This window comes from Oncorhynchus mykiss, chromosome 2, assembly GCF_057628025.1.
Source record: "Oncorhynchus mykiss isolate SJ-2025 chromosome 2, ASM5762802v1, whole genome shotgun sequence".
Classification (NCBI taxonomy): domain Eukaryota; kingdom Metazoa; phylum Chordata; class Actinopteri; order Salmoniformes; family Salmonidae; genus Oncorhynchus; species Oncorhynchus mykiss.
The window spans coordinates 103,720,200-103,746,249 of NC_143023.1; the positions used below are offsets into that span (position 1 = coordinate 103,720,200).

The window sequence follows — 26,050 nt, forward strand, 5'->3', positions numbered from 1 at the left end:
ACTATAGCTTGAATACATAACCATCAGATGTATTGTACTATAGCTTGAATACATATAGCTTGAATACATAACCGTCAGATGTACTATAGCGTGAATACATAACCGTCAGATGTACTATAGCTTGAATACATAACCGTCAGATGTACTATAGCCTGAATACATAACCGTCAGATGTATTGTACTATAGCGTGAATACATAACCGTCAGATGTACTATAGCTTGAATACATAACCGTCAGATGTACTATAGCTTGAATACATAACCGTCAGATGTATTGTACTATAGCTTGAATACATAACCGTCAGATGTACTATAGCTTGAATACATAACCGTCAGATGTACTATAGCCTGAATACATAACCGTCAGATGTACTATAGCGTGAATACATAACCGTCAGATGTACTATAGCTTGAATACATAACCGTCAGATGTACTATAGCTTGAATACATAACCGTCAGATGTATTGTACTATAGCTTGAATACATAACTGTCAGATGTACTATAGCCTGAATACATAACCGTCAGATGTACTATAGCCTGAATACATAACCATCAGATGTATTGTACTATAGCTTGAATACATAACCGTCAGATGTACTATAGCCTGAATACATAACCGTCAGATGTACTATAGCGTGAATACATAACCGTCAGATGTACTATAGCGTGAATACATAACTGTCAGATGTACTATAGCTTGAATACATAACCGTCAGATGTACTATAGCTTGAATACATAACCGTCAGATGTACTATAGCTTGAATACATAACCGTCAGATGTACTATAGCTTGAATACATTACCGTCAGATGTACTATAGCGTGAATACATAACCGTCAGATGTACTATAGCCTGAATACATAACCGTCAGATGTACTATAGCCTGAATACATAACCATCAGATGTATTGTACTATAGCTTGAATACATATAGCGTGAATACATAACCGTCAGATGTACTATAGCTTGAATACATAACTGTCAGATGTACTATAGCTTGAATACATAACAGTCAGATGTATTGTACTATAGCTTGAATACATATAGCTTGAATACATAACCATCAGATGTATTGTACTATAGCTTGAATACATATAGCTTGAATACATAACCGTCAGATGTATTGTACTATAGCTTGAATACATAACCGTCAGATGTATTGTACTATAGCTTGAATACATATAGCTTGAATACATAACCATCAGATGTATTGTACTATAGCTTGAATACATATAGCCTGAATACATAACCGTCAGATGTACTATAGCTTGAATACATAACCGTCAGATGTACTATAGCTTGAATACATAACCATCAGATGTACTATAGCTTGAATACATAACCATCAGATGTACTATAGCTTGAATACATAACCATCAGATGTACTATAGCTTGAATACATAACCGTCAGATGTACTATAGCTTGAATACATAACCATCAGATGTACTATAGCTTGAATACATTACCGTCAGATGTACTATAGCTTGAATACATAACCGTCAGATGTACTATAGCTTGAATACATAACTGTCAGATGTACTATAGCTTGAATACATAACCGTCAGATGTACTATAGCTTGAATACATAACCGTCAGATGTACTATAGCTTGAATACATAACCATCAGATGTACTATAGCTTGAATACATTACCGTCAGATGTACTATAGCTTGAATACATAACCGTCAGATGTACTATAGCTTGAATACATAACTGTCAGATGTACTATAGCTTGAATACATAACCGTCAGATGTACTATAGCTTGAATACATAACCGTCAGATGTACTATAGCTTGAATACATAACCGTCAGATGTACTATAGCTTGAATACATAACCATCAGATGTATTGTACTATAGCTTGAATACATAACCGTCAGATGTACTATAGCTTGAATACATAACCGTCAGATGTACTATAGCTTGAATACATAACCATCAGATGTACTATAGCTTGAATACATTACCGTCAGATGTACTATAGCTTGAATTCATAACCGTCAGATGTGCTATAGCTTGAATACATAACCATCAGATGTACTATAGCTTGAATACATAACCATCAGATGTGTTGTACTATAGCTTGAATACATAACCGTCAGATGTACTATAGCTTGAATACATAACCATCAGATGTACTATAGCTTGAATACATTACCGTCAGATGTACTATAGCTTGAATTCATAACCGTCAGATGTACTATAGCTTGAATACATAACCATCAGATGTGTTGTACTATAGCTTGAATACATAACCGTCAGATGTACTATAGCTTGAATACATAACCATCAGATGTACTATAGCTTGAATACATAACCGTCAGATGTACTATAGCTTGAATACATAACCATCAGATGTACTATAGCTTGAATACATAACCGTCAGATGTACCATAGCTTGAATACATAACCATCAGATGTATTGTACTATAGCTTGAATACATAACCGTCAGATGTACTATAGCTTGAATACATAACCGTCAGATGTACTATAGCTTGAATACATAACCGTCAGATGTGCTATAGCTTGAATACATAACCATCAGATGTATTGTACTATAGCTTGAATACATAACCGTCAGATGTACTATAGCTTGAATACATAACCATCAGATGTATTGTACTATAGCCTGAATACATAACCGTCAGATGTACTATAGCTTGAATACATAACCATCAGATGTACTATAGCTTGAATACATAACCATCAGATGTACTATAGCTTGAATACATAACCGTCAGATGTACTATAGCTTGAATACATAACCATCAGATGTACTATAGCTTGAATACATAACAGTCAGATGTACTATAGCTTGAATACATAACCGTCAGATGTACTATAGCTTGAATACATAACCGTCAGATGTACTATAGCTTGAATACATAACTGTCAGATGTACTATAGCTTGAATACATTACCGTCAGATGTATTGTACTATAGCTTGAATACATAACCGTCAGATGTACTATAGCTTGAATACATTACTGTCAGATGTACTATAGCTTGAATACATAACCATCAGATGTATTGTACTATAGCCTGAATACATAACCGTCAGATGTATTGTACTATAGCTTGGATACATAACCGTCAGATGTACTATAGCTTGAATACATAACCATCAGATGTACTATAGCTTGAATACATAACCATCAGATGTATTGTACTATAGCTTGAATACATAACCGTCAGATGTACTATAGCTTGAATACATTACCGTCAGATGTATTGTACTATAGCTTGAATACATAACCGTCAGATGTACTATAGCTTGAATACATTACCGTCAGATGTACTATAGCTTGAATACATAACCATCAGATGTATTGTACTATAGCCTGAATACATAACCGTCAGATGTATTGTACTATAGCTTGAATACATAACCGTCAGATGTACTATAGCTTGAATACATAACCATCAGATGTACTATAGCTTGAATACATTACCGTCAGATGTACTATAGCTTGAATACATAACCATCAGATGTACTATAGCTTGAATACATTACCGTCAGATGTACTATAGCTTGAATACATAACCATCAGATGTATTGTACTATAGCCTGAATACATAACCGTCAGATGTACTATAGCTTGAATACATAACCATCAGATGTATTGTACTATAGCTTGAATACATAACCGTCAGATGTACTATAGCTTGAATACATAACCGTCAGATGTACTATAGCTTGAATACATAACCATCAGATGTACTATAGCTTGAATACATTACCGTCAGATGTACTATAGCTTGAATACATAACCGTCAGATGTACTATAGCTTGAATACATAACCATCAGATGTACTATAGCTTGAATACATTACCGTCAGATGTACTATAGCTTGAATACATAACCATCAGATGTATTGTACTATAGCTTGAATACATAACCATCAGATGTATTGTACTATAGCTTGAATACATAACCATCAGATGTATTGTACTTTAGCTTGATTACATAACCGTCAGATGTATTGTACTATAGCTTGAATACATAACCGTCAGATGTACTATAGCTTGAATACATAACCGTCAGATGTACTATAGCTTGAATACATAACCGTCAGATGTACTATAGCTTGAATACATAACCATCAGATGTACTATAGCTTGAATACATAACTGTCAGATGTACTATAGCTTGAATACATAACTGTCAGATGTACTATAGCCTGAATACATAACCATCAGATGTACTATAGCTTGAATACATAACCATCAGATGTACTATAGCTTGAATACATTACCGTCAGATGTATTGTACTATAGCCTGAATACATAACCGTCAGATGTACTATAGCTTGAATACATAACCATCAGATGTACTATAGCTTGAATACATTACCGTCAGATGTACTATAGCTTGAATACATAACCATCAGATGTATTGTACTATAGCCTGAATACATAACCGTCAGATGTACTATAGCTTGAATACATAACCATCAGATGTATTGTACTATAGCCTGAATACATAACCGTCAGATGTACTATAGCTTGAATACATAACCGTCAGATGTACTATAGCTTGAATACATAACCGTCAGATGTACTATAGCTTGAATACATAACCGTCAGATGTACTATAGCTTGAATACATAACCGTCAGATGTACTATAGCTTGAATACATAACCGTCAGATGTACTATAGCTTGAATACATAACTGTCAGATGTACTATAGCTTGAATACATAACCGTCAGATGTACTATAGCTTGAATACATAACCGTCAGATGTACTATAGCTTGAATACATAACCGTCAGATGTACTATAGCTTGAATACATAACCATCAGATGTACTATAGCTTGAATACATAACCATCAGATGTACTATAGCTTGAATACATAACCATCAGATGTACTATAGCTTGAATACATAACCATCAGATGTATTGTACTATAGCTTGAATACATAACCATCAGATGTATTGTACTATAGCTTGAATACATAACCATCAGATGTATTGTACTATAGCTTGAATACATAACCGTCAGATGTACTATAGCTTGAATACATAACCGTCAGATGTACTATAGCTTGAATACATAACCGTCAGATGTACTATAGCTTGAATACATAACCGTCAGATGTACTATAGCTTGAATACATAACCGTCAGATGTACTATAGCTTGAATACATAACCATCAGATGTACTATAGCTTGAATACATAACCGTCAGATGTACTATAGCTTGAATACATAACCGTCAGATGTACTATAGCTTGAATACATAACCGTCAGATGTACTATAGCTTGAATACATAACCGTCAGATGTACTATAGCTTGAATACATAACCGTCAGATGTATTGTACTATAGCTTGAATACATAACCGTCAGATGTACTATAGCCTGAATACATAACCGTCAGATGTATTGTACTATAGCTTGAATACATAACCGTCAGATGTACTATAGCTTGAATACATAACCATCAGATGTACTATAGCTTGAATACATAACTGTCAGATGTACTATAGCTTGAATACATAACCGTCAGATGTACTATAGCTTGAATACATAACCATCAGATGTACTATAGCTTGAATACATAACTGTCAGATGTACTATAGCTTGAATACATAACCATCAGATGTATTGTACTATAGCTTGAATACATAACCATCAGATGTATTGTACTATAGCCTGAATACATAACTGTCAGATGTACTATAGCTTGAATACATAACCATCAGATGTATTGTACTATAGCTTGAATACATATAGCTTGAATACATAACCATCAGATGTACTATGGCCTGAATACATAACCGTCAGATGTACTATAGCTTGAATACATAACCATCAGATGTACTATAGCCTGAATACATAACCGTCAGATGTACTATAGCTTGAATACATAACCATCAGATGTACTATAGCTTGAATACATAACTGTCAGATGTACTATAGCTTGAATACATAACCGTCAGATGTACTATAGCCTGAATACATAACCGTCAGATGTACTATACCTTGAATACATAACCGTCAGATGTACTATAGCTTGAATACATAACCATCAGATGTGTTGTACTATAGCTTGAATACATAACCGTCAGATGTACTATAGCTTGAATACATAACCGTCAGATGTACTATAGCTTGAATACATAACCATCAGATGTACTATAGCTTGAATACATAACCATCAGATGTACTATAGCTTGAATACATAACCATCAGATGTACTATAGCTTGAATACATAACCATCAGATGTATTGTACTTTAGCTTGAATACATAACCGTCAGATGTACTATAGCTTGAATACATAACCATCAGATGTACTATAGCTTGAATACATAACCGTCAGATGTACTATAGCTTGAATACATAACCATCAGATGTATTGTACTTTAGCTTGAATACATAACCGTCAGATGTACTATAGCTTGAATACATAACCGTCAGATGTATTGTACTTTAGCTTGCACAAACTTCCAAGGGTGTATTCATTCTGCCGTGTCTGTTGCAAATGTTTTGTGAAAAGGCAAACGGAAAAAAACAGGGAGGGACTTACCTGAATTTGTCCAATAGAAACTCTTGTTTTAGTTCCTTTTTTGCAACAGAATCGGCAGAATAAATACACCCCAGTACTTGACCCGAGAATGATCATATTGTAATGTGTTGTTTCTCACAGGAAGTCCAACCCTGATGTCCGAGGCTTCATGCTGAAGATGGGGTTTGGAACTGACTACACAAAACTGGAATCCTACTACATGGAAAAGTTAGTGGACAAAAAAGGACCAAAATGGAGACCTGTATGGTGCAGAAATACACCTAAAAAATGGACACAATTTATTTCCAAGATAATGAAATGAAAATAGGACGTAGTGGTGGGCTGCTCTGGGACTGGCTCGGTTTAAGTTGGGGATGCTACAGAGGTCTGTGTGTTTGTATCTTCCAGTATGGTGAACATTACTAAGGGACTCAACAAGACAGCCATAGTCTGGCAGGACGTGTTTGACTACCATGAAAAAGTAAGTATAATGTAAACACCCAGATCATATGGTCTGTACCTGTATCACCCTAATGTAAACACCCAGACACTTTCCAATTACACATGATTTGACTAGGGACCTCTGTGCCGGGTCCTCTCACTGTGATATTACCTAGATCCTTCTATTTTGATAAAACATCAGAGGCTGTCTCTAGACTGAGGGTGGTCTTCATGCAGTAGGCTGTTTCTCCTGCTGCGCCAGAGCAGGGTTCTCCAGATTGGTTGTGTTTCAGCTGTGTTGCAGCTCTCTGTCAGTGGTGGAGGTGTGGAAGGGAGGGTGCTACCTGTGTGAGGTCCGCAGGGTGACCAAGGCAGGCCTCAGGGTCGTCCTGGCCTCTCCTTGGTACCTAGACCAGCCTGGACCTACTCATGACTGGGCTAGATACTATACTGTCTGGCCCCTTGCTTTCAAGGGTTAGAACCGCTTAACTAGTGTGGAGTAAAACAGAGTGGAGTGGCCAGTGCGGTATGAATAGTGTGGGGTGGGTGGAGTGGATAGAGTGGGGTGAATAGAGTGGGGTGGGTGGGGTGAATAGAGTGGGGTGGGTGGAGTGGATAGAGTGGGGTGAATAGAGTGGGGTGAATAGAGTGGGGTGAATAGAGTGGGGTGAATAGGGAATAGAGTGGGGTGAATAGGGAATAGAGTGGGGTGAATAGGGAATAGAGTGGGGTGAATAGGGAATAGAGTGGGGTGAATAGAGTGGGGTGGGTGGAGTGGATAGAGTGGGGTGGATAGAGTGGGGTGAATAGAGTGGGGTGGAGTGGGACAGTGTGGAGTGGAGTGGGACAGTGTGGAGTGGAGTGGGACAGTGTGGAGTGGAGTGGGACAGTGTGGAGTGGAGTGGAGTGGGACAGTGTGGAGTGGGACAGTTTGCAGTGAAGAAAAGTGCTATGTGCAGTTAACTATTAGATGTCTGTGATCATATGTTTTTCATAGTAATAATAATCATTGTCATCCACTCAGACCTAAGGGGTGAAATGAAATAAACATACAAGGATCAGAAAAACAGCATGTCACCGTGTTTTAGCGGCAAGAAGCCATCTGCACAATCAGTTAACTTTGCAGTGAATAGTGTGTCTAGTTGGAATATGTATAGGGGAGAGTGGGGAAACCTGAGCCTTAGGGGTAAGTTGAGCCACCCTTGTTTCTAGGAAACCATACACAAAATTAATTATTTTAGGTAATATTTAAGAATTGGTGATCATTTCATGGAGTCTGAAGGAAGAAACCACATGGTAAAAGTGGTAAACAAGTTAGGTCCAAAAAACGGATTTTCAACAAGTCAAATTAATTTACCAAATCAATTGTGTTACAGGTTTCAAGATGCTTGTATCTAAAGTAAATAATTGTAAGATTGTTTTATACATCAGTTGGTGTCTCTATCAGCTTCAATATGTGGTCCTAAACCTAGAATGAAGAGGCATCCTTCTAGCCGTGGGCTAATATAGTCAACATGTTTGCCTTGGGGTAAGTTGAGCCAATGGCCTTGGGGTAAGTTGAGCCAATGACAAGTTGAGCAAATTGACCAAGCGTGTTGTAGGCATTATCGCTGGGATATGAGGTAACAGGGCCTGGCCTATGTTAAAAGTGTTTTAAAAAAGTGTTTGGGAAATAAAGATAGACATGGTTTAAAGGTGGCAGTAGTAATATTTAATTCAATACAGAAATGTTTAGGCAGCTCAACGTACCCTGTACAACGTACCGTGTTGTACCAAGAGACCACTTTTTTTTGGACAAGGTATGTTTTCAAAACTTATGTTTACATTAATTCTGATTTATTTCCAGGGATACACCACATAGGTAGATCTCTTTGTTAGAAAGAATACTATATTTTCCTTGGCAGAGTGATGCTGAATGTAAAAAATGTCTCAACTTACCCCACACTCCCCTACTTGTGGTTGTCAACCATGGACCAGCACTCAGGCTGATGTGGTTATTGTTCCCACCGGTTGGGATTAAATACTTTTGATTTTGTTGTTACAAGTACTTTCAAAACAAAAAAAGAGGAGACCAGTCTCAAGGTCAACAGTGAAGAGGCGACTCTGGGATGCTGGCCTTCTAGGCAGAGTTGCAAAGATAAAACCATATCTCAGACTGCCCATCTAAATCTCTTCTTTTTATTAGCCAAAAGAACACAGACACTGGACAGAGGAACTCTGCCTAGAAGGCCTGCATCCCGGAGTCGCCTCTTCACTGTTGACGTTGAGACTGGTGTTTTGCGGGTACTATTTAATGAAGCTGCCAGTTGAGGACTTGTGAGGTGTCTGTTTCTCAAACTAGACACTCTAATGTACTTGTCCTCTCGCTCAGCTGTGCACCGGGGCCTCCCACTCCCCTTTCTATTCTGATTAGAGACAGTTTGTGCTGTTCTGTGAAGGGAGTAGGACACAATGTTGTACGAGAGCTTCAGTTTCTTGGCAATTTCTCACATGGAATAGCCTTCATTTCTCAGAACAAGAAGAGACTGGCGAGTTTCAGAAGAAGTCTTTGTTGCTGGCCATTTTGAGCCTGTAATCAAATCCACAAATGCTGATGCTCCAGATACCAGTCTAAAGAAGGCCAGTTTTATTGCTTCTTTAATCAGTACAACAGTTTTCAGCTGTACTAAAATATTTGCAAAATGGTTTTCTAATGTTCAATTAGCCTTTTAAAAATATTAAACTTGGATTAGAAAACACGACATGCCATTGGAACACAGGTGTGATCGTTGCTGATAATGAGCCTCTGTACACCTATGCAGATATTCCATTAAAAATCTGCCGTTTCCAGCTACAATAGTCATTTACAACATTAACAATGCCTACACTGTATTTTTGATCAATTTGATGTTATTTTAATGGACAAAAAAAGTGATTTTCTTTAAAACAAACAAGGACATTTCTAAGTGACCCCAAACTTTTGAACGGCGGTGTACATGGCACTTGTTTTCTACCCTGCCTCAGATCCCAGTGGACACGGTGCTCCACATCTGGAAGGGGAGCCCTGGTCAGATACAACAGGAGTTGAGTAGCATCACCCTGGCTGGGTACAGGGTCATACTGGCTGCCCCCTGGTACATCAACCACATCGACTACGGACAGGACTGGGAAAAATACTACACCATACAGCCACTCAACTTCACTGGTGTGTGCAGAAGCTGGTGTCACTTTAAAATTGGTGAACAGGTTTAATGTAATGGTGGGAATGAAATTAATGGAACGGTATCAAATCGATGTGTTCAAAAGGTAGCAAATACAGTAAAACGGAAAACACATTGATACCTTTACCTTTCCAAAAAATCCAGAAAATCACATTGTAGGATTTTTAATGAATTTATTTGCAAATGATGGTGGAAATTAAGTATTTGATCACCTACAAACAAGCAAGATTTCTGTCTCTCACAGACCTGTAACTTCTTCCTCCACTCGTTACCTGTATTAATGGCACCTGTTTGAACTTGTTATCAGTATAAAATACACCTGTCCACAACCTCAAACCGTCAAAGAGCTGTCAAAGGACACCAGAAACAAAATTGTAGACCTGCACCAGGCTGGGAAGACTGAATCTGCAATAGGTAAGCAGCTTGTTTTGAAGAAATCCACTGTGGGAGCAATTATTAGGAAATGGAAGACATACAAGACCACTGATAATCTCCCTCGATCTGGGGCTCCACGCAAGATCTCACCCCTTGGGGTCAAAATGATCACAAGAATGGTGAGCAAAAATCCCAGAACCACACGGACCTAGTGAATGACCTGCAGAGAGCTGGGACCAAAGTAACAAAGCCTACCATCAGTAACACACTACACCGCCAGGGACTCAAATCCTGCAGTGCCAGACGTGTCCCCCTGCTTAAGCCAGTACATGTCCAGGCCCGTCTGAAGTTTGGATCATTTGGATGATCCAGAAGAAGATTGGGAGAATGTCATATGGTCAGATGAAACCAAAATATAACTTTTTGGTAAAAACTCAACTCGTCGTGTTTGGAGGACAAAGAATGCTGAGTTGCATCCAAAGAACACCATACCTACTGTGAAGCATGGGGGTGGAAACATGCTTTGGGGCTGTTTTTCTTCAAAGGGACCAGGACGACTGATCCGTGTAAAGGAAAGAATGAATGGGGCCATGTATCGTGAGAGTTTGAGTGAAAACCTCCTTCCATCAGCAAGGGCATTGAAGATGAAACGTGGCTGGGTCTTTCAGCATGACAATGATCCCAAACACACCGCCAGGGCAACGACGGAGTGGCTTCGTAAGAAGCATTTCAAGGTCCTGGAGTGGCCTAGCCAGTCTCCAGATCACAACCCCATAGAAAGTCTTTGGAGGGAGTTGAAAGTCCGTGTTGCCCAGCAACAGCCCCAAAACATCACTGCTCTAGAGGAGATCTGCATGGAGGAATGGGCCAAAATACCAGCAACAGTGTGTGAAAACCTTGTGAAGACTTACAGAAAACGTTTGACCGCTGTCATTGCCAACAAAGGGTATATAACAAAGTATTGAGATACTTTTTTCCCACCATAATTTGCAAATAAATTCATTAAAAATCCTAATGTGATTATCTGGATTTTTTTTCTCATTTTGTCTGTCATAGTTGAAGTGTACCTATGATGAAAATTACAGGCCTCTCTCATCTTTTTAAATGGGAGAACTTGCACAATTGGTGGCTGGCTAAATACTTTTTTTGTCCCACTGTAATGTGGTTATTATTATAGTAGGAGACTGGTCTAAAGGTCTATGGGTAATATAATATAGCACAAGTACGCTTTTGGTCATGTAGTCTGTGGACACCAGCTGGTCCAACATCTCATTCCAAAATCATGGGCATTAATATTGAGTTGGTCCCCACCCTTTGCTGCTATAACAGCCTCTACTCTTCTGGGAAGGCATTAATATTGAGTTGGTCCCCCTTTGCTGCTATAACAGCCTCCACTCTTCTGGGAAGCCATTAATATTGAGTTTGTCCCCAGCTTTGCTGCTATAACAGCATCCACTCTTCTGGGAAGCCATTAATATTGAGTTGGTCCCCCGCTTTGCTGCTATAACAGCCTCCACTCTTCTGGGAAGGCTTTCCACTAGATGTAGGAACATTGCTGCTATAACAGCCTCCACTCTTCTGGGAAGGCTTTCCACTAGATGTTGGAACATTGCTGCTATAACAGCCTCTACTCTTCTGGGAAGGCTTTCCACTAGATGTAGGAACATTGCTGCTATAACAGCCTCTACTCTTCTGGGAAGGCTTTCCACTAGATTTTGGAACATTGCTGCAGGGACTTGCTTCCATTCAGCCACAAGAGCATTAGTGAGGTCGGGCACTAATGTTGGGCGATTAGGCCTGGCTCGCAGTCGGCATTCCAATTCATCCTAAATGTTTTTGACTGGGTTCTTTCACACCGATCTCGACAAACCATTTCTGTATGGACCTTGCTTTGTGCACGGGGGCATTGTCATGCTGAAACAGGAAAGGACCTTCTCCAACCTGTTACCACGAAGTTGGAAGCACAGAATCGTCTAGAATGTCATTGTATGTTGTAGCATTAACATTTCCCTTCACTGGAACTAAGGGGCCCAGCCTGAACCTCCTCCCAACAAACTTTACAGTTGACTCTATGCATTCCAGCTGGTAATGTTCTCCTGGCATCCGCCGAACCCAGATTCATCTGTCGGACTGCCAGATGGTGAAGCGTGATTCATTACTCCAGAGAACGCATTTCCACTGCTCTCATGGCAGCGAGCTTTACACCACTGAAGTCGATGCTTGGCATTGCGCATGGTGATCTTAGGCTTGTGTGCGGCTGCTCAGCCATGGAAACCCATTTCATGAAGTTCCCGACAAACAGTTCTAATGCTGACGTTGCTTCCAGAGGCAGTTTCTAACTCTGTAGTGAGTCTGGCAACTGAGGACAGACAAGTTTTATGTGCTACGCACTTCAGCACTGGGCGGTCCCGGTCTGTGAGCTTGTGTGGTCTTCCACTTTGCTGCTGAGCCGTTGTTGCTCCTTGACGTTTTTACTTCACAAAAACAACATTTACGTTTTGACCGGGGTAGCTCTAGTAGGTCAGAAATATCATGAACTGCCCCCCGGGTGGCGCAGTGGTTAAGGGCGCTGTACTGCAGCGCCAGCTGTGCCATCAGAGTCCCTGGGTTCGCGCCCAGGCTCTGTCGTAACCGGCAGTGACCGGGAGGTCCGTGGGGCGACGCACAATTGGCCTAGCGTCGTCCGGGTTAGGGATAGGGTTAGGGATTGGTCGGTAGGGATCTCCTTGTCTCATCGCGCACCAGCGACTCCTGTGGCGGGCCGGGCGCAGTGCGCGCTAGCCAAGGTTGCCAGGTGCACGGTGTAGCCTCCGACACATTGGTGCGGCTGGCTTGTCGTGCCATGACCTTTTGTTGCCGTGCCATGACGTTTTGTTGCCGTGCCATGACGTTTTGTTGCCTTGCCATGACGTTTTGTTGCCTTGCCATGACGTTTTGTTGTCTTGCCATGACGTTTTGTTGCCTTGCCATGACGTTTTGTTGCCTTGCCATGACGTTTTGTTGTCTTGCCATGACGTTTTGTTGCCTTGCCATGACGTTTTGTTGCCTTGCCATGACGTTTTGTTGCCTTGCCATGACGTTTTGTTGCCTTGCCATGACGTTTTGTTGCCTTGCCATGACGTTTTGTTGCCTTGCCATGACGTTTTGTTGCCTTGCCATGACGTTTTGTTGCCTTGCCATGACGTTTTGTTGCCTTGCCATGACGTTTTGTTGTCGTGCCATGACGTTTTGTTGTCGTGCCATGATGTTTTGTTGCCTTGCCATGACGTTTTGTTGCCTTGCCATGACGTTTTGTTGTCGTGCCATGACGTGTTGTTGTCGTGCCATGACGTTTTGTTGTCGTGCCATGACGTTTTGTTGTCGTGCCCTGCCGTGTTGTTGTCTTGCCATGACGTTTTGTTGTCGTGCCATGACGTTTTGTTGCCTTGCCATGACGTTTTGTTGCCTTGCCATGACGTTTTGTTGTCGTGCCATGACGTTTTGTTGCCTTGCCATGACGTTTTGTTGCCTTGCCATGACGTTTTGTTGTCGTGCCATGACGTTTTGTTGCCTTGCCATGACGTTTTGTTGCCTTGCCATGACGTTTTGTTGTCTTGCCATGACGTTTTGTTGCCGTGCCATGACGTTTTGTTGCCTTGCCATGACGTTTTGTTGTCGTGCCATGACGTTTTGTTGCCTTGCCATGACGTTTTGTTGTCGTGCCATGACGTTTTGTTGCCTTGCCATGACGTTTTGTTGCCTTGCCATGACGTTTTGTTGTCTTGCCATGACGTTTTGTTGCCTTGCCATGACGTTTTGTTGCCTTGCCATGACGTTTTGTTGCCGTGCCATGACGTTTTGTTGTCGTGCCATGACGTTTTGTTGCCTTGCCATGACGTTTTGTTGCCTTGCCATGACGTTTTGTTGCCGTGCCATGACGTTTTGTTGCCTTGCCATGACGTTTTGTTGCCTTGCCATGACGTTTTGTTGCCTTGCCATGACGTTTTGTTGCCTTGCCATGACGTTTTGTTGCCGTGCCATGACGTTTTGTTGCCTTGCCATGACGTTTTGTTGCCTTGCCATGACGTTTTGTTGCCGTGCCATGACGTTTTGTTGCCTTGCCATGACGTTTTGTTGTCGTGCCATGACGTTTTGTTGCCTTGCCATGACGTGTTGTTGTCGTGCCATGACGTTTTGTTGCCTTGCCATGACGTTTTGTTGCCTTGCCATGACGTTTTGTTGTCGTGCCATGACGTTTTGTTGTCGTGCCATGACGTTTTGTTGCCTTGCCATGACGTTTTGTTGTCGTGCCATGACGTTTTGTTGTCGTGCCATGACGTTTTGTTGTCGTGCCATGACGTTTTGTTGTCGTGCCATGACGTTTTGTTGTCGTGCCATGACGTTTTGTTGTCGTGCCATGACGTTTTGTTGCCTTGCCATGACGTTTTGTTGCCTTGCCATGACGTTTTGTTGCCTTGCCATGACGTTTTGTTGCCTTGCCATGACGTTTTGTTGTCGTGCCATGACGTTTTGTTGTCGTGCCATGACGTTTTGTTGTCGTGCCATGACGTTTTGTTGCCTTGCCATGACGTTTTGTTGCCTTGCCATGACGTTTTGTTGCCTTGCCATGACGTTTTGTTGCCGTGCCATGACGTTTTGTTGTCGTGCCATGACGTTTTGTTGTCGTGCCATGACGTTTTGTTGCCGTGCCATGACGTTTTGTTGCCTTGCCATGACGTTTTGTTGCCTTGCCATGACGTGTTGTTGCCTTGCCATGACGTTTTGTTGTCGTGCCATGACGTTTTGTTGCCTTGCCATGACGTTTTGTTGCCTTGCCATGACGTTTTGTTGCCTTGCCATGACGTTTTGTTGCCGTGCCATGACGTTTTGTTGCCTTGCCATGACGTTTTGTTGTCGTGCCATGACGTTTTGTTGCCTTGCCATGACGTGTTGTTGTCGTGCCATGACGTTTTGTTGCCTTGCCATGACGTTTTGTTGCCTTGCCATGACGTTTTGTTGCCTTGCCATGACGTTTTGTTGTCGTGCCATGACGTTTTGTTGTCGTGCCATGACGTTTTGTTGTCGTGCCATGACGTTTTGTTGCCTTGCCATGACGTTTTGTTGCCTTGCCATGACGTTTTGTTGCCTTGCCATGACGTTTTGTTGCCTTGCCATGACGTTTTGTTGTCGTGCCATGACGTTTTGTTGTCGTGCCATGACGTTTTGTTGTCGTGCCATGACGTTTTGTTGTCGTGCCATGACGTTTTGTTGTCGTGCCATGACGTTTTGTTGTCGTGCCATGACGTTTTGTTGCCTTGCCATGACGTTTTGTTGCCTTGCCATGACGTTTTGTTGCCTTGCCATGACGTTTTGTTGCCTTGCCATGACGTTTTGTTGTCGTGCCATGACGTTTTGTTGTCGTGCCATGACGTTTTGTTGTCGTGCCATGACGTTTTGTTGCCTTGCCATGACGTTTTGTTGCCTTGCCATGACGTTTTGTTGTCGTGCCATGACGTTTTGTTGTCGTGCCATGACGTTTTGTTGCCTTGCCATGACGTTTTGTTGTCGTGCCATGACGTTTTGTTGCCTTGCCATGACGTTTTGTTGTCGTGCCATGACGTTTTGTTGCCTTGCCATGACGTTTTGTTGTCTTGCCATGACGTTTTGTTGCCTTGCCATGACGTTTTGTTGCCTTGCCATGACGTTTTGTTGCCTTGCCATGACGTTTTGTTGCCGTGCCATGACGTTTTGTTGCCGTGCCATGACGTTTTGTTGCCGTGCCATGACGTTTTGTTGCCTTGCCATGACGTGTTGTTGTCGTGCCATGACGTTTTGTTGCCTTGCCATGACGTTTTGTTGCCTTGCCATGACGTGTTGTTGTCGTGCCATGACGTTTTGTTGCCTTGCCATGACGTTTTGTTGCCTTGCCATGACGTTTTGTTGCCTTGCCATGACGTTTTGTTGCCTTGCCATGACGTGTTGTTGTCGTGCCATGACGTTTTGTTGCCTTGCCATGACGTTTTGTTGCCTTGCCATGACGTTTTGTTGTCTTGCCATGACGTGTTGTTGTCGTGCCATGACGTTTTGTTGCCTTGCCATGACGTTTTGTTGCCTTGCCATGACGTTTTGTTGCCTTGCCATGACGTGTTGTTGTCGTGCCATGACGTTTTGTTGCCTTGCCATGACGTTTTGTTGCCTTGCCATGACGTTTTGTTGCCTTGCCATGACGTGTTGTTGTCGTGCCATGACGTTTTGTTGTCTTGCCATGACGTTTTGTTGTCGTGCCATGACGTTTTGTTGCCTTGCCATGACGTTTTGTTGCCTTGCCATGACGTTTTGTTGCCTTGCCATGACGTGTTGTTGTCGTGCCATGACGTTTTGTTGCCTTGCCATGACGTTTTGTTGCCTTGCCATGACGTTTTGTTGTCTTGCCATGACGTTTTGTTGTCGTGCCATGACGTTTTGTTGTCGTGCCATGACGTTTTGTTGTCGTGCCATGACGTTTTGTTGCCTTGCCATGACGTTTTGTTGTCTTGCCATGACGTTTTGTTGCCTTGCCATGACGTTTTGTTGCCGTGCCATGACGTTTTGTTGCCTTGCCATGACGTTTTGTTGTCGTGCCATGACGTGTTGTTGTCGTGCCATGACGTTTTGTTGTCGTGCCATGACGTTTTGTTGCCCTGCCGTGTTGTTGTCTTGCCATGACGTTTTGTTGCCTTGCCATGACGTGTTGTTGTCGTGCCATGACGTTTTGTTGTCGTGCCATGACGTTTTGTTGCCCTGCCGTGTTGTTGTCGTGCCATGACGTTTTGTTGTTGTGCCATGACGTTTTGTTGTCGTGCCATGACGTTTTGTTGTCGTGCCATGACGTTTTGTTGCCCTGCCGTGTTGTCTTGCCATGACGTTTTGTTGTCTTGCCATGACGTTTTGTTGCCCTGCCGTGTTGTCTTGCCATGACATTTTGTTGTCTTGCCATGACGTTTTGTTGTCGTGCCATGACGTTTTGTTGTCTTGCCATGACGTTTTGTTGTCGTGCCATGACGTTTTGTTGTCGTTCCATGACGTTTTGTTGCCCTGCCGTGTTGTTGTCTTGCCATGACGTTTTGTTGTCGTTCCATGACGTTTTGTTGCCCTGCCGTGTTGTTGTCTTGCCATGACGTTTTGTTGTCGTGCCATGACGTTTTGTTGCCTTGCCATGACGTTTTGTTGCCTTGCCATGACGTTTTGTTGCCTTGCCATGACGTTTTGTTGTCGTGCCATGACGTTTTGTTGTCGTGCCATGACGTTTTGTTGTCGTGCCATGACGTTTTGTTGCCTTGCCATGACGTTTTGTTGCCTTGCCATGACGTTTTGTTGCCGTGCCATGACGTGTTGTTGTCGTGCCATGACGTTTTGTTGCCTTGCCATGACGTTTTGTTGCCTTGCCATGACGTTTTGTTGCCGTGCCATGACGTTTTGTTGCCGTGCCATGACGTTTTGTTGCCCTGCCGTGTTGTTGTCGTGCCATGACGTTTTGTTGTCGTGCCATGACGTTTTGTCGTGCCATGACGTTTTGTTGTCTTGCCATGACGTTTTGTTGTCGTGCCATGACGTTTTATTGTCGTGCCATGACGTTTTGTTGTCTTGCACTGACGTTTTGTTGCCCTGCTGTGTTGTTGTCTTGCCATGACGTTTTGTTGCCTTGCCATGACGTTTTGTTGCCTTGCCATGACGTTTTGTTGTCGTGCCATGACGTTTTGTTGTCGTGCCATGACGTTTTGTTGTCTTGCCATGACGTTTTGTTGTCGTGCCATGACGTTTTGTTGTCGTGCCATGACGTGTTGTTGTCGTGCCATGACGTTTTGTTGTCGTGCCATGACGTTTTGTTGTCGTGCCATGACGTTTTGTTGTCGTGCCATGACGTTTTGTTGTCGTGCCATGACGTGTTGTTGTCGTGCCATGACGTTTTGTTGTCGTGCCATGACGTTTTGTTGTCGTGCCATGACGTTTTGTCGTCGTGCCCTGCCGTGTTGTTGTTGTGTTGTTGTGCCATGTTGTTGTGTTGTGCCATGTTGTTGTGTTGTGCCGTTGTGTTGTGCCGTGTTGTTGTTGTGTTGTGGTGTTGTGCCATGTTGTGTTGTGCCGTGTTGTTGTGCCGTGTTGTTGTGTTGTGTTTTGCCGTGTTGTTGTGGTGTTGTGCCATGTTGTTGTGCCGTTGTGTTGTGCCGTGTTGTTGTGCCGTGGTGTTGTGTTGTGTTGTGCCGTTGTGGTGTGTTGTGTTGTGCCGTGTTGTTGTGGTGTTGTGCCATGTTGTGTTGTTGTGTTGTGCCGTGTTGTTGTGCCGTGTTGTTGTGCCGTTGTGTTGTGCCGTGTTGTTGTGCTGTGGTGTTGTGTTGTGTTGTGCCGTGTTGTTGTGCCGTTGTGTTGTGGTGTTGTGATGTGCTGTGTTGTGGGGGTGTTGTGCTGTGTTGTTGTGGGCAGGTGCAGTATGTACTATCCTATGTACTTTACCTCCACAGGTACAGAGCAGCAGAAGAAACTGGTGATTGGTGGAGAGGTGTGCATGTGGGGAGAGTATGTTGATGCTACCAACCTCTCTCCTCGTCTCTGGTAAATAGAAAAGAGTCCCAAATATAACCCTGTTCCCTATAAAGTGCACTACTGTTGACCAGGGCCCTATAGAACCCTATTCCCTATATAGTACACTACTGTAGACCAGGGCCCTATAGAACCCTATTCCCTATATATAGTACACTACTGTTGACCAGGGCCCTATAGAACCCTATTCCCTATATAGTGCACTACTGTTGACCAGGGCCCTATAGAACCCTATTCCCTATATAGAGTGCACTACTGTTGACCAGGGCCCTATAGAACCCTATTCCCTATATAGTGCACTACTTTAGACCAGAGCCCTATAGAACGCTTTTCCCTATATATAGTACACTACTGTTGACCAGGGCCCTATAGAACCCTATTCCCTATATATAGTACACTACTGTTGCCAGGGCCCTATAGAACCCTATTCCCTATATATAGTGCACTACTGTTGACCAGGGCCCTATAGAACCCTATTCCCTATATAGTGCACTACTTTAGACCAGAGCCCTATAGAACCCTATTCCCTATATATAGTACACTACTGTTGACCAGGGCCCTATAGAACCCTATTCCCTATATGCCTTACTGTTAACCAGGGCCCTATAGAACCCTATTCCCTATATATAGTACACTACTTCTGACCAGGGCCCCTAGGGACATTTTTCAAACAGAAATAATAACAGGCAAGAATCTAAATACGGTAACAAGGTGTGTGTGTGTGTGTGTGTGTGTGTGTGTGTGTGTAGGCCGAGGGCGAGTGCTGCTGGAGAGCGATTGTGGAGTGATGAGAGGATGACCTCCAGTGTGATCGACGCCTTCCCTCGCCTCGTGGACTTCCGCTGCAGGCTACTGAGGTACAGGGTTATGTTAATATGATGACTCTCCTCTCTAGCCCAGATAGCCTGTATACGTTTCCCTATTAGACAGCTCTGCAAGCGTTATAATGTCAAACTACTTTGGTTGCACACCAAATGTAGAGTATATTTATTTACTGCTGTTACTTTAAAGAAATCAAAATGAAAATCTACACTGAACAAAAATATAAACGCAACATGTGAAGTGTTGGTCTCATGTTTCATGAGTTGAAATAAAAGATCCCAGAAATGTTCCATACGTTCTAAAAGCTGATTTCTCTCAATTGTTTTGCACAAATTAGTTATATCCCTGTTAGTGAGCATTTCTCCTTTGCCAAGAGAATCAATCCACCTGACTGGTGGCATTTCAAGGAGCTGATTAAACAGCATGCTCATTTACACAGGGGCACCTTGTGCTGGGGACAATAAAAGGTCAGTCTAAAATGTGCAGTTTTGTCACACAACACAATGCCACAGATGTCTCAAGTTTTGAGGGAGTGTGATTGCTGATTGCAGGAATGTCCACCAGAGCTGTTGCTATATAAATGAATGTTACTTTCTCTACCGTTACCCGCCTCCAACGTCATTTTAGAGAATTTGGCAGTATGCCCAACCGACCTCACAGACCACGTGTAACCACGCCAGCCCAGGACCTCCTGCATTCGGCTTTTTCACCTGTGGGATAGTCTGTAATTAAGCTCTTTTTTGGGGGAATTGGCTGGGCCTGGCTGCCCAATAGATAGGCCTGGCACCCAAGTGGGTAGGCCCACCCATGGCTGCGCCCCTGCCCACTCATGTAAAATCCATGCTCCAAATCCTCTTAGACACCTCCAGAGGCATCATTCCTATAGGGGGCACGTGCCTCCTCATTTGTCATGTTTAAAAATGTATTTCAATGTGTTTCTCTGTGATACCACTATCCACCTAGCAATTTTACAAAGTTGTCTTTAGCCCAGTTAGCTAGTGTAACAATATAACTTCCGTCCCTCTCCTCGCCCCAACCTGGGCTCGAACCAGGGACCCTCTGCATACATCAACAACTGACACCCACGAAGCATCGTTACCCATCGCTCCACAAAAGCCACAGCCCTTGCAGAGCAAAGGGGAACAACTACTTCAAGGTCTCAGAGCGAGTGACGTCACTGATTGAAACGCTATTAGCTAGCCATTTCACATAGGTTCCCAATCTGGGCTAGTGTAACCGATCTCCCATCCTCATAACTAGATACCAAGAAACCATGTCAGGCTATCAATCAAGTTAGAGTAGCAAGGTTGGTAGACTTTACAAAAGCAAGCAATAACTAATGCACTGAATAAGACTTCTATTCCTTTACACATATTTTAGCATAGATGACGAGAAGCATATTTAATTTATTTTCAAAAGAACCACCAGTCGGGAGGATACAGTCAGCTCAAGAGCTATGGTTAGAGATATATATATATATTTTTTTTACATTGGATTAAGCATAATGATTATGGCTATAGATTTCTGGAAAAAGCTGTTCAGGTGTTTGAAAATGCTACATTCTCCGATTTATGGTTGAGTGGCCTTGCACCCCTGTAGACCACCCCTCAGCCATCCTCACGTTGTGTCCCCTGATATGTTTGGGTACATGATGTCCCTGGGACGTCCAATAAAACTCACTCATTACTGCCACTGCCAGGTACAGAAGAGGTGGATTTGGCGCATGCGCACTTATTCAAAAACAATACATTATTTCCAAACAAATTTTTGGGGTTGTTTGTCCATTTTTATTTAGACCTTTTTTGGAAGTATATACCTGGCGTGACGGCATTAAATAGGTATTTGCTATAGGTATTACATTTGTATTTTGACAATATAATCCTTGCAGAGCTGTGAATTGGGGAAATGCATGCTAGCTACCTGGGCTAGAGAGAAGAGGCGTTATTCATCATGCTAGCTAATTGGGCTAGAGAGGAGAGGCGTTATTCATCATGCTAGCTAATTGGGCTAGAGAGGAGAGGCGTTATTCATCATGCTAGCTAATTGGGCTAGAGAGGAGAGGCGTTATTCATCATGCTAGCTACCTGGGCTAGAGAGGAGAGGCGTTATTCATCATGCTAGAGAGGAGAGTGGTTATTCATCATGCTAGCTACCTGGGCTAGAGAGGAGAGGCGTTATTCATCATGCTAGCTACCTGGGCTAGAGAGGAGAGGCGTTATTCATCATGCTAGAGAGGAGAGTGGTTATTCATCATGCTAGCTAACTGGGCTAGAGAGGAGAGTGGTTATTCATCATGCTAGCTAACCGGGCTAGCGAGGAGAGTTGTTATTCATCATGCTAGCTACCTGGGCTAGAGAGGAGAGTTGTTATTCATCATGCTAGCTACCTGGGCTAGAGAGGAGAGTTGTTATTCATCATGCTAGCTACCTGGGCTAGAGAGGAGAGTTGTTATTCATCATGCTAGAGAGGAGAGTGGTTATTCATCATGCTAGCTACCTGGGCTAGAGAGGAGAGTTGTTATTCATCATGCTAGCTACCTGGGCTAGAGAGGAGAGTTGTTATTCATCATGCTAGAGAGGAGAGTTGTTATTCATCATGCTAGCTACCTGGGCTAGAGAGGAGAGTTGTTATTCATCATGCTAGCTACCTGGGCTAGAGAGGAGAGTCGTTATTCATCCTTTGTCACATGCACCGAATACAACAGCTGTAGACCTTACAGTGAAATGCTTACTTACAAGCCCTTAACCAACAATGCAGTTTTAAGAAAATATCCCCCAAAAAAGTAAGAGATAAGAAAAGCAAATAATTAAAGAGCAGCAGTAAATAACAATAGCGGAGCTATATACAGAGGGTACTGGTACAGATTCAATGTGTAATGTGGAGGCTATATACAGGGGGTACCAGTACAGAGTCAATGTTCGGGGGCATCGGTTAGTCGAGGTAATATGTACATGTAGGTAGAGTTATTAAAGTGACTATGCATAGAGGGGGGGGGGGGGGGGGGGTGCAAATAGTCTGGGTAGCCATTTGATTAGATGTTCTGGAGTTTTATGGCTTGGGGGGTAGAAGCTGTTTAGAAGCCTCTAGGACCTAGACTTGGTGCTCCGGTACCGCTTGCCGTGCAGTAGCAGAGAGAACAGTCTATGACTAGGGTGGCTGGAGTCTGACAATTTTTAGGGCCTTCCTCTGACACATCCTGGTATAGAGGTCCTGGATGGCAGGAAGCTTGGCCCCGGTGATATACTGGGCCGTATGCACTACCCTCTGTAGTGCCTTGCAGGCCGAGCAGTTGCCATACCAGGCAGTGATGCAACCCATCAGGATGCTCTTGATGGTGAAGCTGTAGAACCTTTAGAGGATCTGAGGACCCATGCCAAATCTTTTCAGTCTCCTGAGGGGGAAGAGGTTTTTGTCGTGCCCTCTTCACGACTGTCTTGGTGTTCTTGGACCATGTTAGTTTGTTGATTATGTGGACACCAAGGAACTTGAAGCTCTCAACCTGTTCCACTACAGCCCCGTCGATGAGAATGGGGGTGTGCTTGGTCCTCCTTTTCCTGTAGTCCACAATCAACTCCTTAGTCTTGATCACGTTGAGGGAGAGGTTGTTGTCCTTGCACCACACGTCTCTGACCTCCTCCCTATAGACTGTCTCGTCGTTGTTGGTGATCAGGCCTACCACTGTTGTGTCATCAGCAAACTTAATGATGGTGTTGGAGTCATGCCTGGCCGTGCAGTTATGAGTGAACAGTGAGTACAGGAGCAGACTGAGCACGCACCCATGAGGGGCCCCCGTTTTGAGGATCAGTGTGGCAGATGCGTTGTTACCTACCCTTACCACCTGGGGGCGGCCCGTCAGGAAGTCCAGGATCCAGTTGCAGAGGGAGGTGTTTAGTCCCAGGGCACTATGGTGTTGAACGCTGAGCTGTTGTCAATGAATAGCATTCTCACATAGGTGTTCCTTTTGTCCAGGTGAGAAAGGGCAGTGTGGAGTGCGATTTGAGATTGCATCATCTGTGGATCTGTTGGTGCGGTATGCAAATTGGAGTGGGTCTAGGGTTTCTGGGATGATGGTATTGATGTGAGCCATGACCAGTGTTTCAAAGCTTTTCATGGCTACAGACGTGAGTGCTACGGGTCGGTAGTCATTTTAGGCAGGTTACCTTAGTGTTCTTGGGCACAGTACTAGGGCGGTCTGCTTGAAACATGTTGGTATTACAGACTCAGACAGGGAGAGGTTGAAAATGTCAGTGAAGACACTGCCAGTTGGTCAGCGCATACTGAGTACACGTCCTGGTAATCCGTCTGGCCCAGCGGCCTTGTGAATGTTTACCTGTTTAAAGATTACTCACATCGGCTGCAGAGAGTGTGATCAGAGTTGTCCAGAACAGCTGATGCTCTCATGCATGTTTCAGTGTTACTTACCCCCTCGGGCCTCACTCTAGCCACTTTCCCTATCAAAACTGGATGCAGTTTGATTGCTATCTTAAGTGGAGATCTAATTCATTAACGTTGCCGCTGCAGGCCCTCGATTTAGCTTGAGGGAGCGAGTGAATAACTTTGATCACTTGTGGGTTCAATGCAAACTGTAGTCACGTGTCGAACTCTGGTGGTGTCAAATTTAATCAACATGGCTACATTTTCGATATGTGAGTCAAAATTATATATTGACTCACATATCACATATTTTTAGCAAATTTATATGCTAAAAAATATATATAGAGGACATTGATTTTAGCATTGTCAAATGGGAATCACACTCAAATTGGCTTAGTCTCGTATTGAGGTGTCATTAAAACATAGCTAGCTTCATAAACATATTTTGGGGAATTCTGAAATGTATTGGAATAAGTGACCTAATTGTAAAACTAGCTAGCCAGCTATAGGTAACTGTATCTAGCTACCCGACAGGAGTGCTAGCTAGCTACATTAGCCTGCTAGGTACATCAATAGCTTTAGGTTGCTTGTTTTTAAGCTCAACTTCAATATTTTTGCATCTCTGATCAGCATTCTCCCTAGCTTGGGAAATGGCCATTTTAAGGTACACTCAGATGGGATGATTTAAAAAGTAATTCAAGGGCTGAGGGTTTAGGGCTGTCTACTTTGAGTTGACTGCAGCCGTAGTCTCTTCTGCCCAGACACTGTTTCGGGGTTACGTTACTTTGAGTAAAGTAAGATGTTAATCAAAGTAGGCTACACAAGATGTTTATCAAATGTGTTTAGCCATACAGACACAATACAGTACTAGCTGTTTTGTAATAGTCATTAAGGCAACTAAATCTCCCTTTCCATCTCTTCTCTCCCTTTCCATATCTTCTCCCCCTCTCTCCTCTCCCTTTCCATCTCTTCTCCTCCCTCTCTCCCTTTCCATCTCTTCTCCTCCCTCTCTCCCTTTCCATATCTTCTCCCTCTCTCTCCAGGCGCGGTATCCAGGCAGAGCCTCTGTTTGTGGGTCACTGCAGACATGAGTATCAGGGTATCTGAAACATGGCTGGTTGTGTGTCACCATCTTCATTGGTACCACAGAAAGTAAAGAGCACAAGACAGAATTTTGGGAGCACCAGATTATATATATTTTTTTTACTGTGGTAATGAATAACAGTTTTGCAGTTGTATTTTTAAATATAATAAGGGTTGTTTTTAATCACCTGTATAATTATGTTTGCTGTTGCAATTTTGAATACAATCAATGTTCTGTTTATCACATTTGTTTGTCCAAAACAAATTACCTATATAAATACTGTATGTTTGCCGTTGCACTTTCGAATACAATTATTAAAAGTTGTTTTTATTTTAATGTCTGGCCCACTCTCTAGTTATGTGTTCTACATCATCAAGGAAACAACTGATGATAATTAACAATGATAGGACAGCCATTTGCATTCAGCTGACAGACAATAATAATGTAACCAGGCAACATGATGATAATTAACAATGATAGGACAGCCATTTGCATTCAGCTGACAGACAATAATAATGTAACCAGGCAACATGATGACAATTAACAATGATAGGACAGTCATCAGCTAACAGACAATAGGAATGTTGTAACCAGGCAACATGCTGACAATTAACAATGATAGGACAGTCATCAGCTAACAGACAATAGGAATGTTGTAACCAGGCAACATGATGATAATTAA

At 42.7% G+C, this 26,050-nt stretch overlaps 1 protein-coding gene across 4 annotated transcripts in view; it reads left to right on the top strand.

Annotated features, from left to right (window-relative positions):
• The window catches only part of hexa (hexosaminidase subunit alpha), a 54,859-nt gene extending 29,155 nt beyond the window's left edge, over window positions 1-25,704 (top strand). Inside the window, exons 9-14 of one of the 4 annotated variants that reach the window (XR_016490358.1) lie at window positions 6,658-6,744; window positions 6,925-6,997; window positions 9,471-10,141; window positions 19,010-19,100; window positions 19,838-19,945; window positions 25,328-25,704. Coding sequence is in view for 2 of the 4 variants with exons in the window: in XM_036961273.2 (XP_036817168.1) it covers window positions 6,658-6,744; window positions 6,925-6,997; window positions 9,961-10,141; window positions 19,010-19,100; window positions 19,838-19,945; window positions 25,328-25,391 (604 nt within the window). In the remaining 2 variants the exon portion in view is untranslated. The remainder of the gene's footprint in view (window positions 1-6,657; window positions 6,745-6,924; window positions 6,998-9,470; window positions 10,142-19,009; window positions 19,101-19,837; window positions 19,946-25,327) is intronic. The other 3 variants (XM_036961273.2, XR_016490360.1, XM_090214772.1) reach the window with 3 other exon arrangements.
• The last annotated feature ends 346 nt before the right edge of the window (window positions 25,705-26,050 follow it).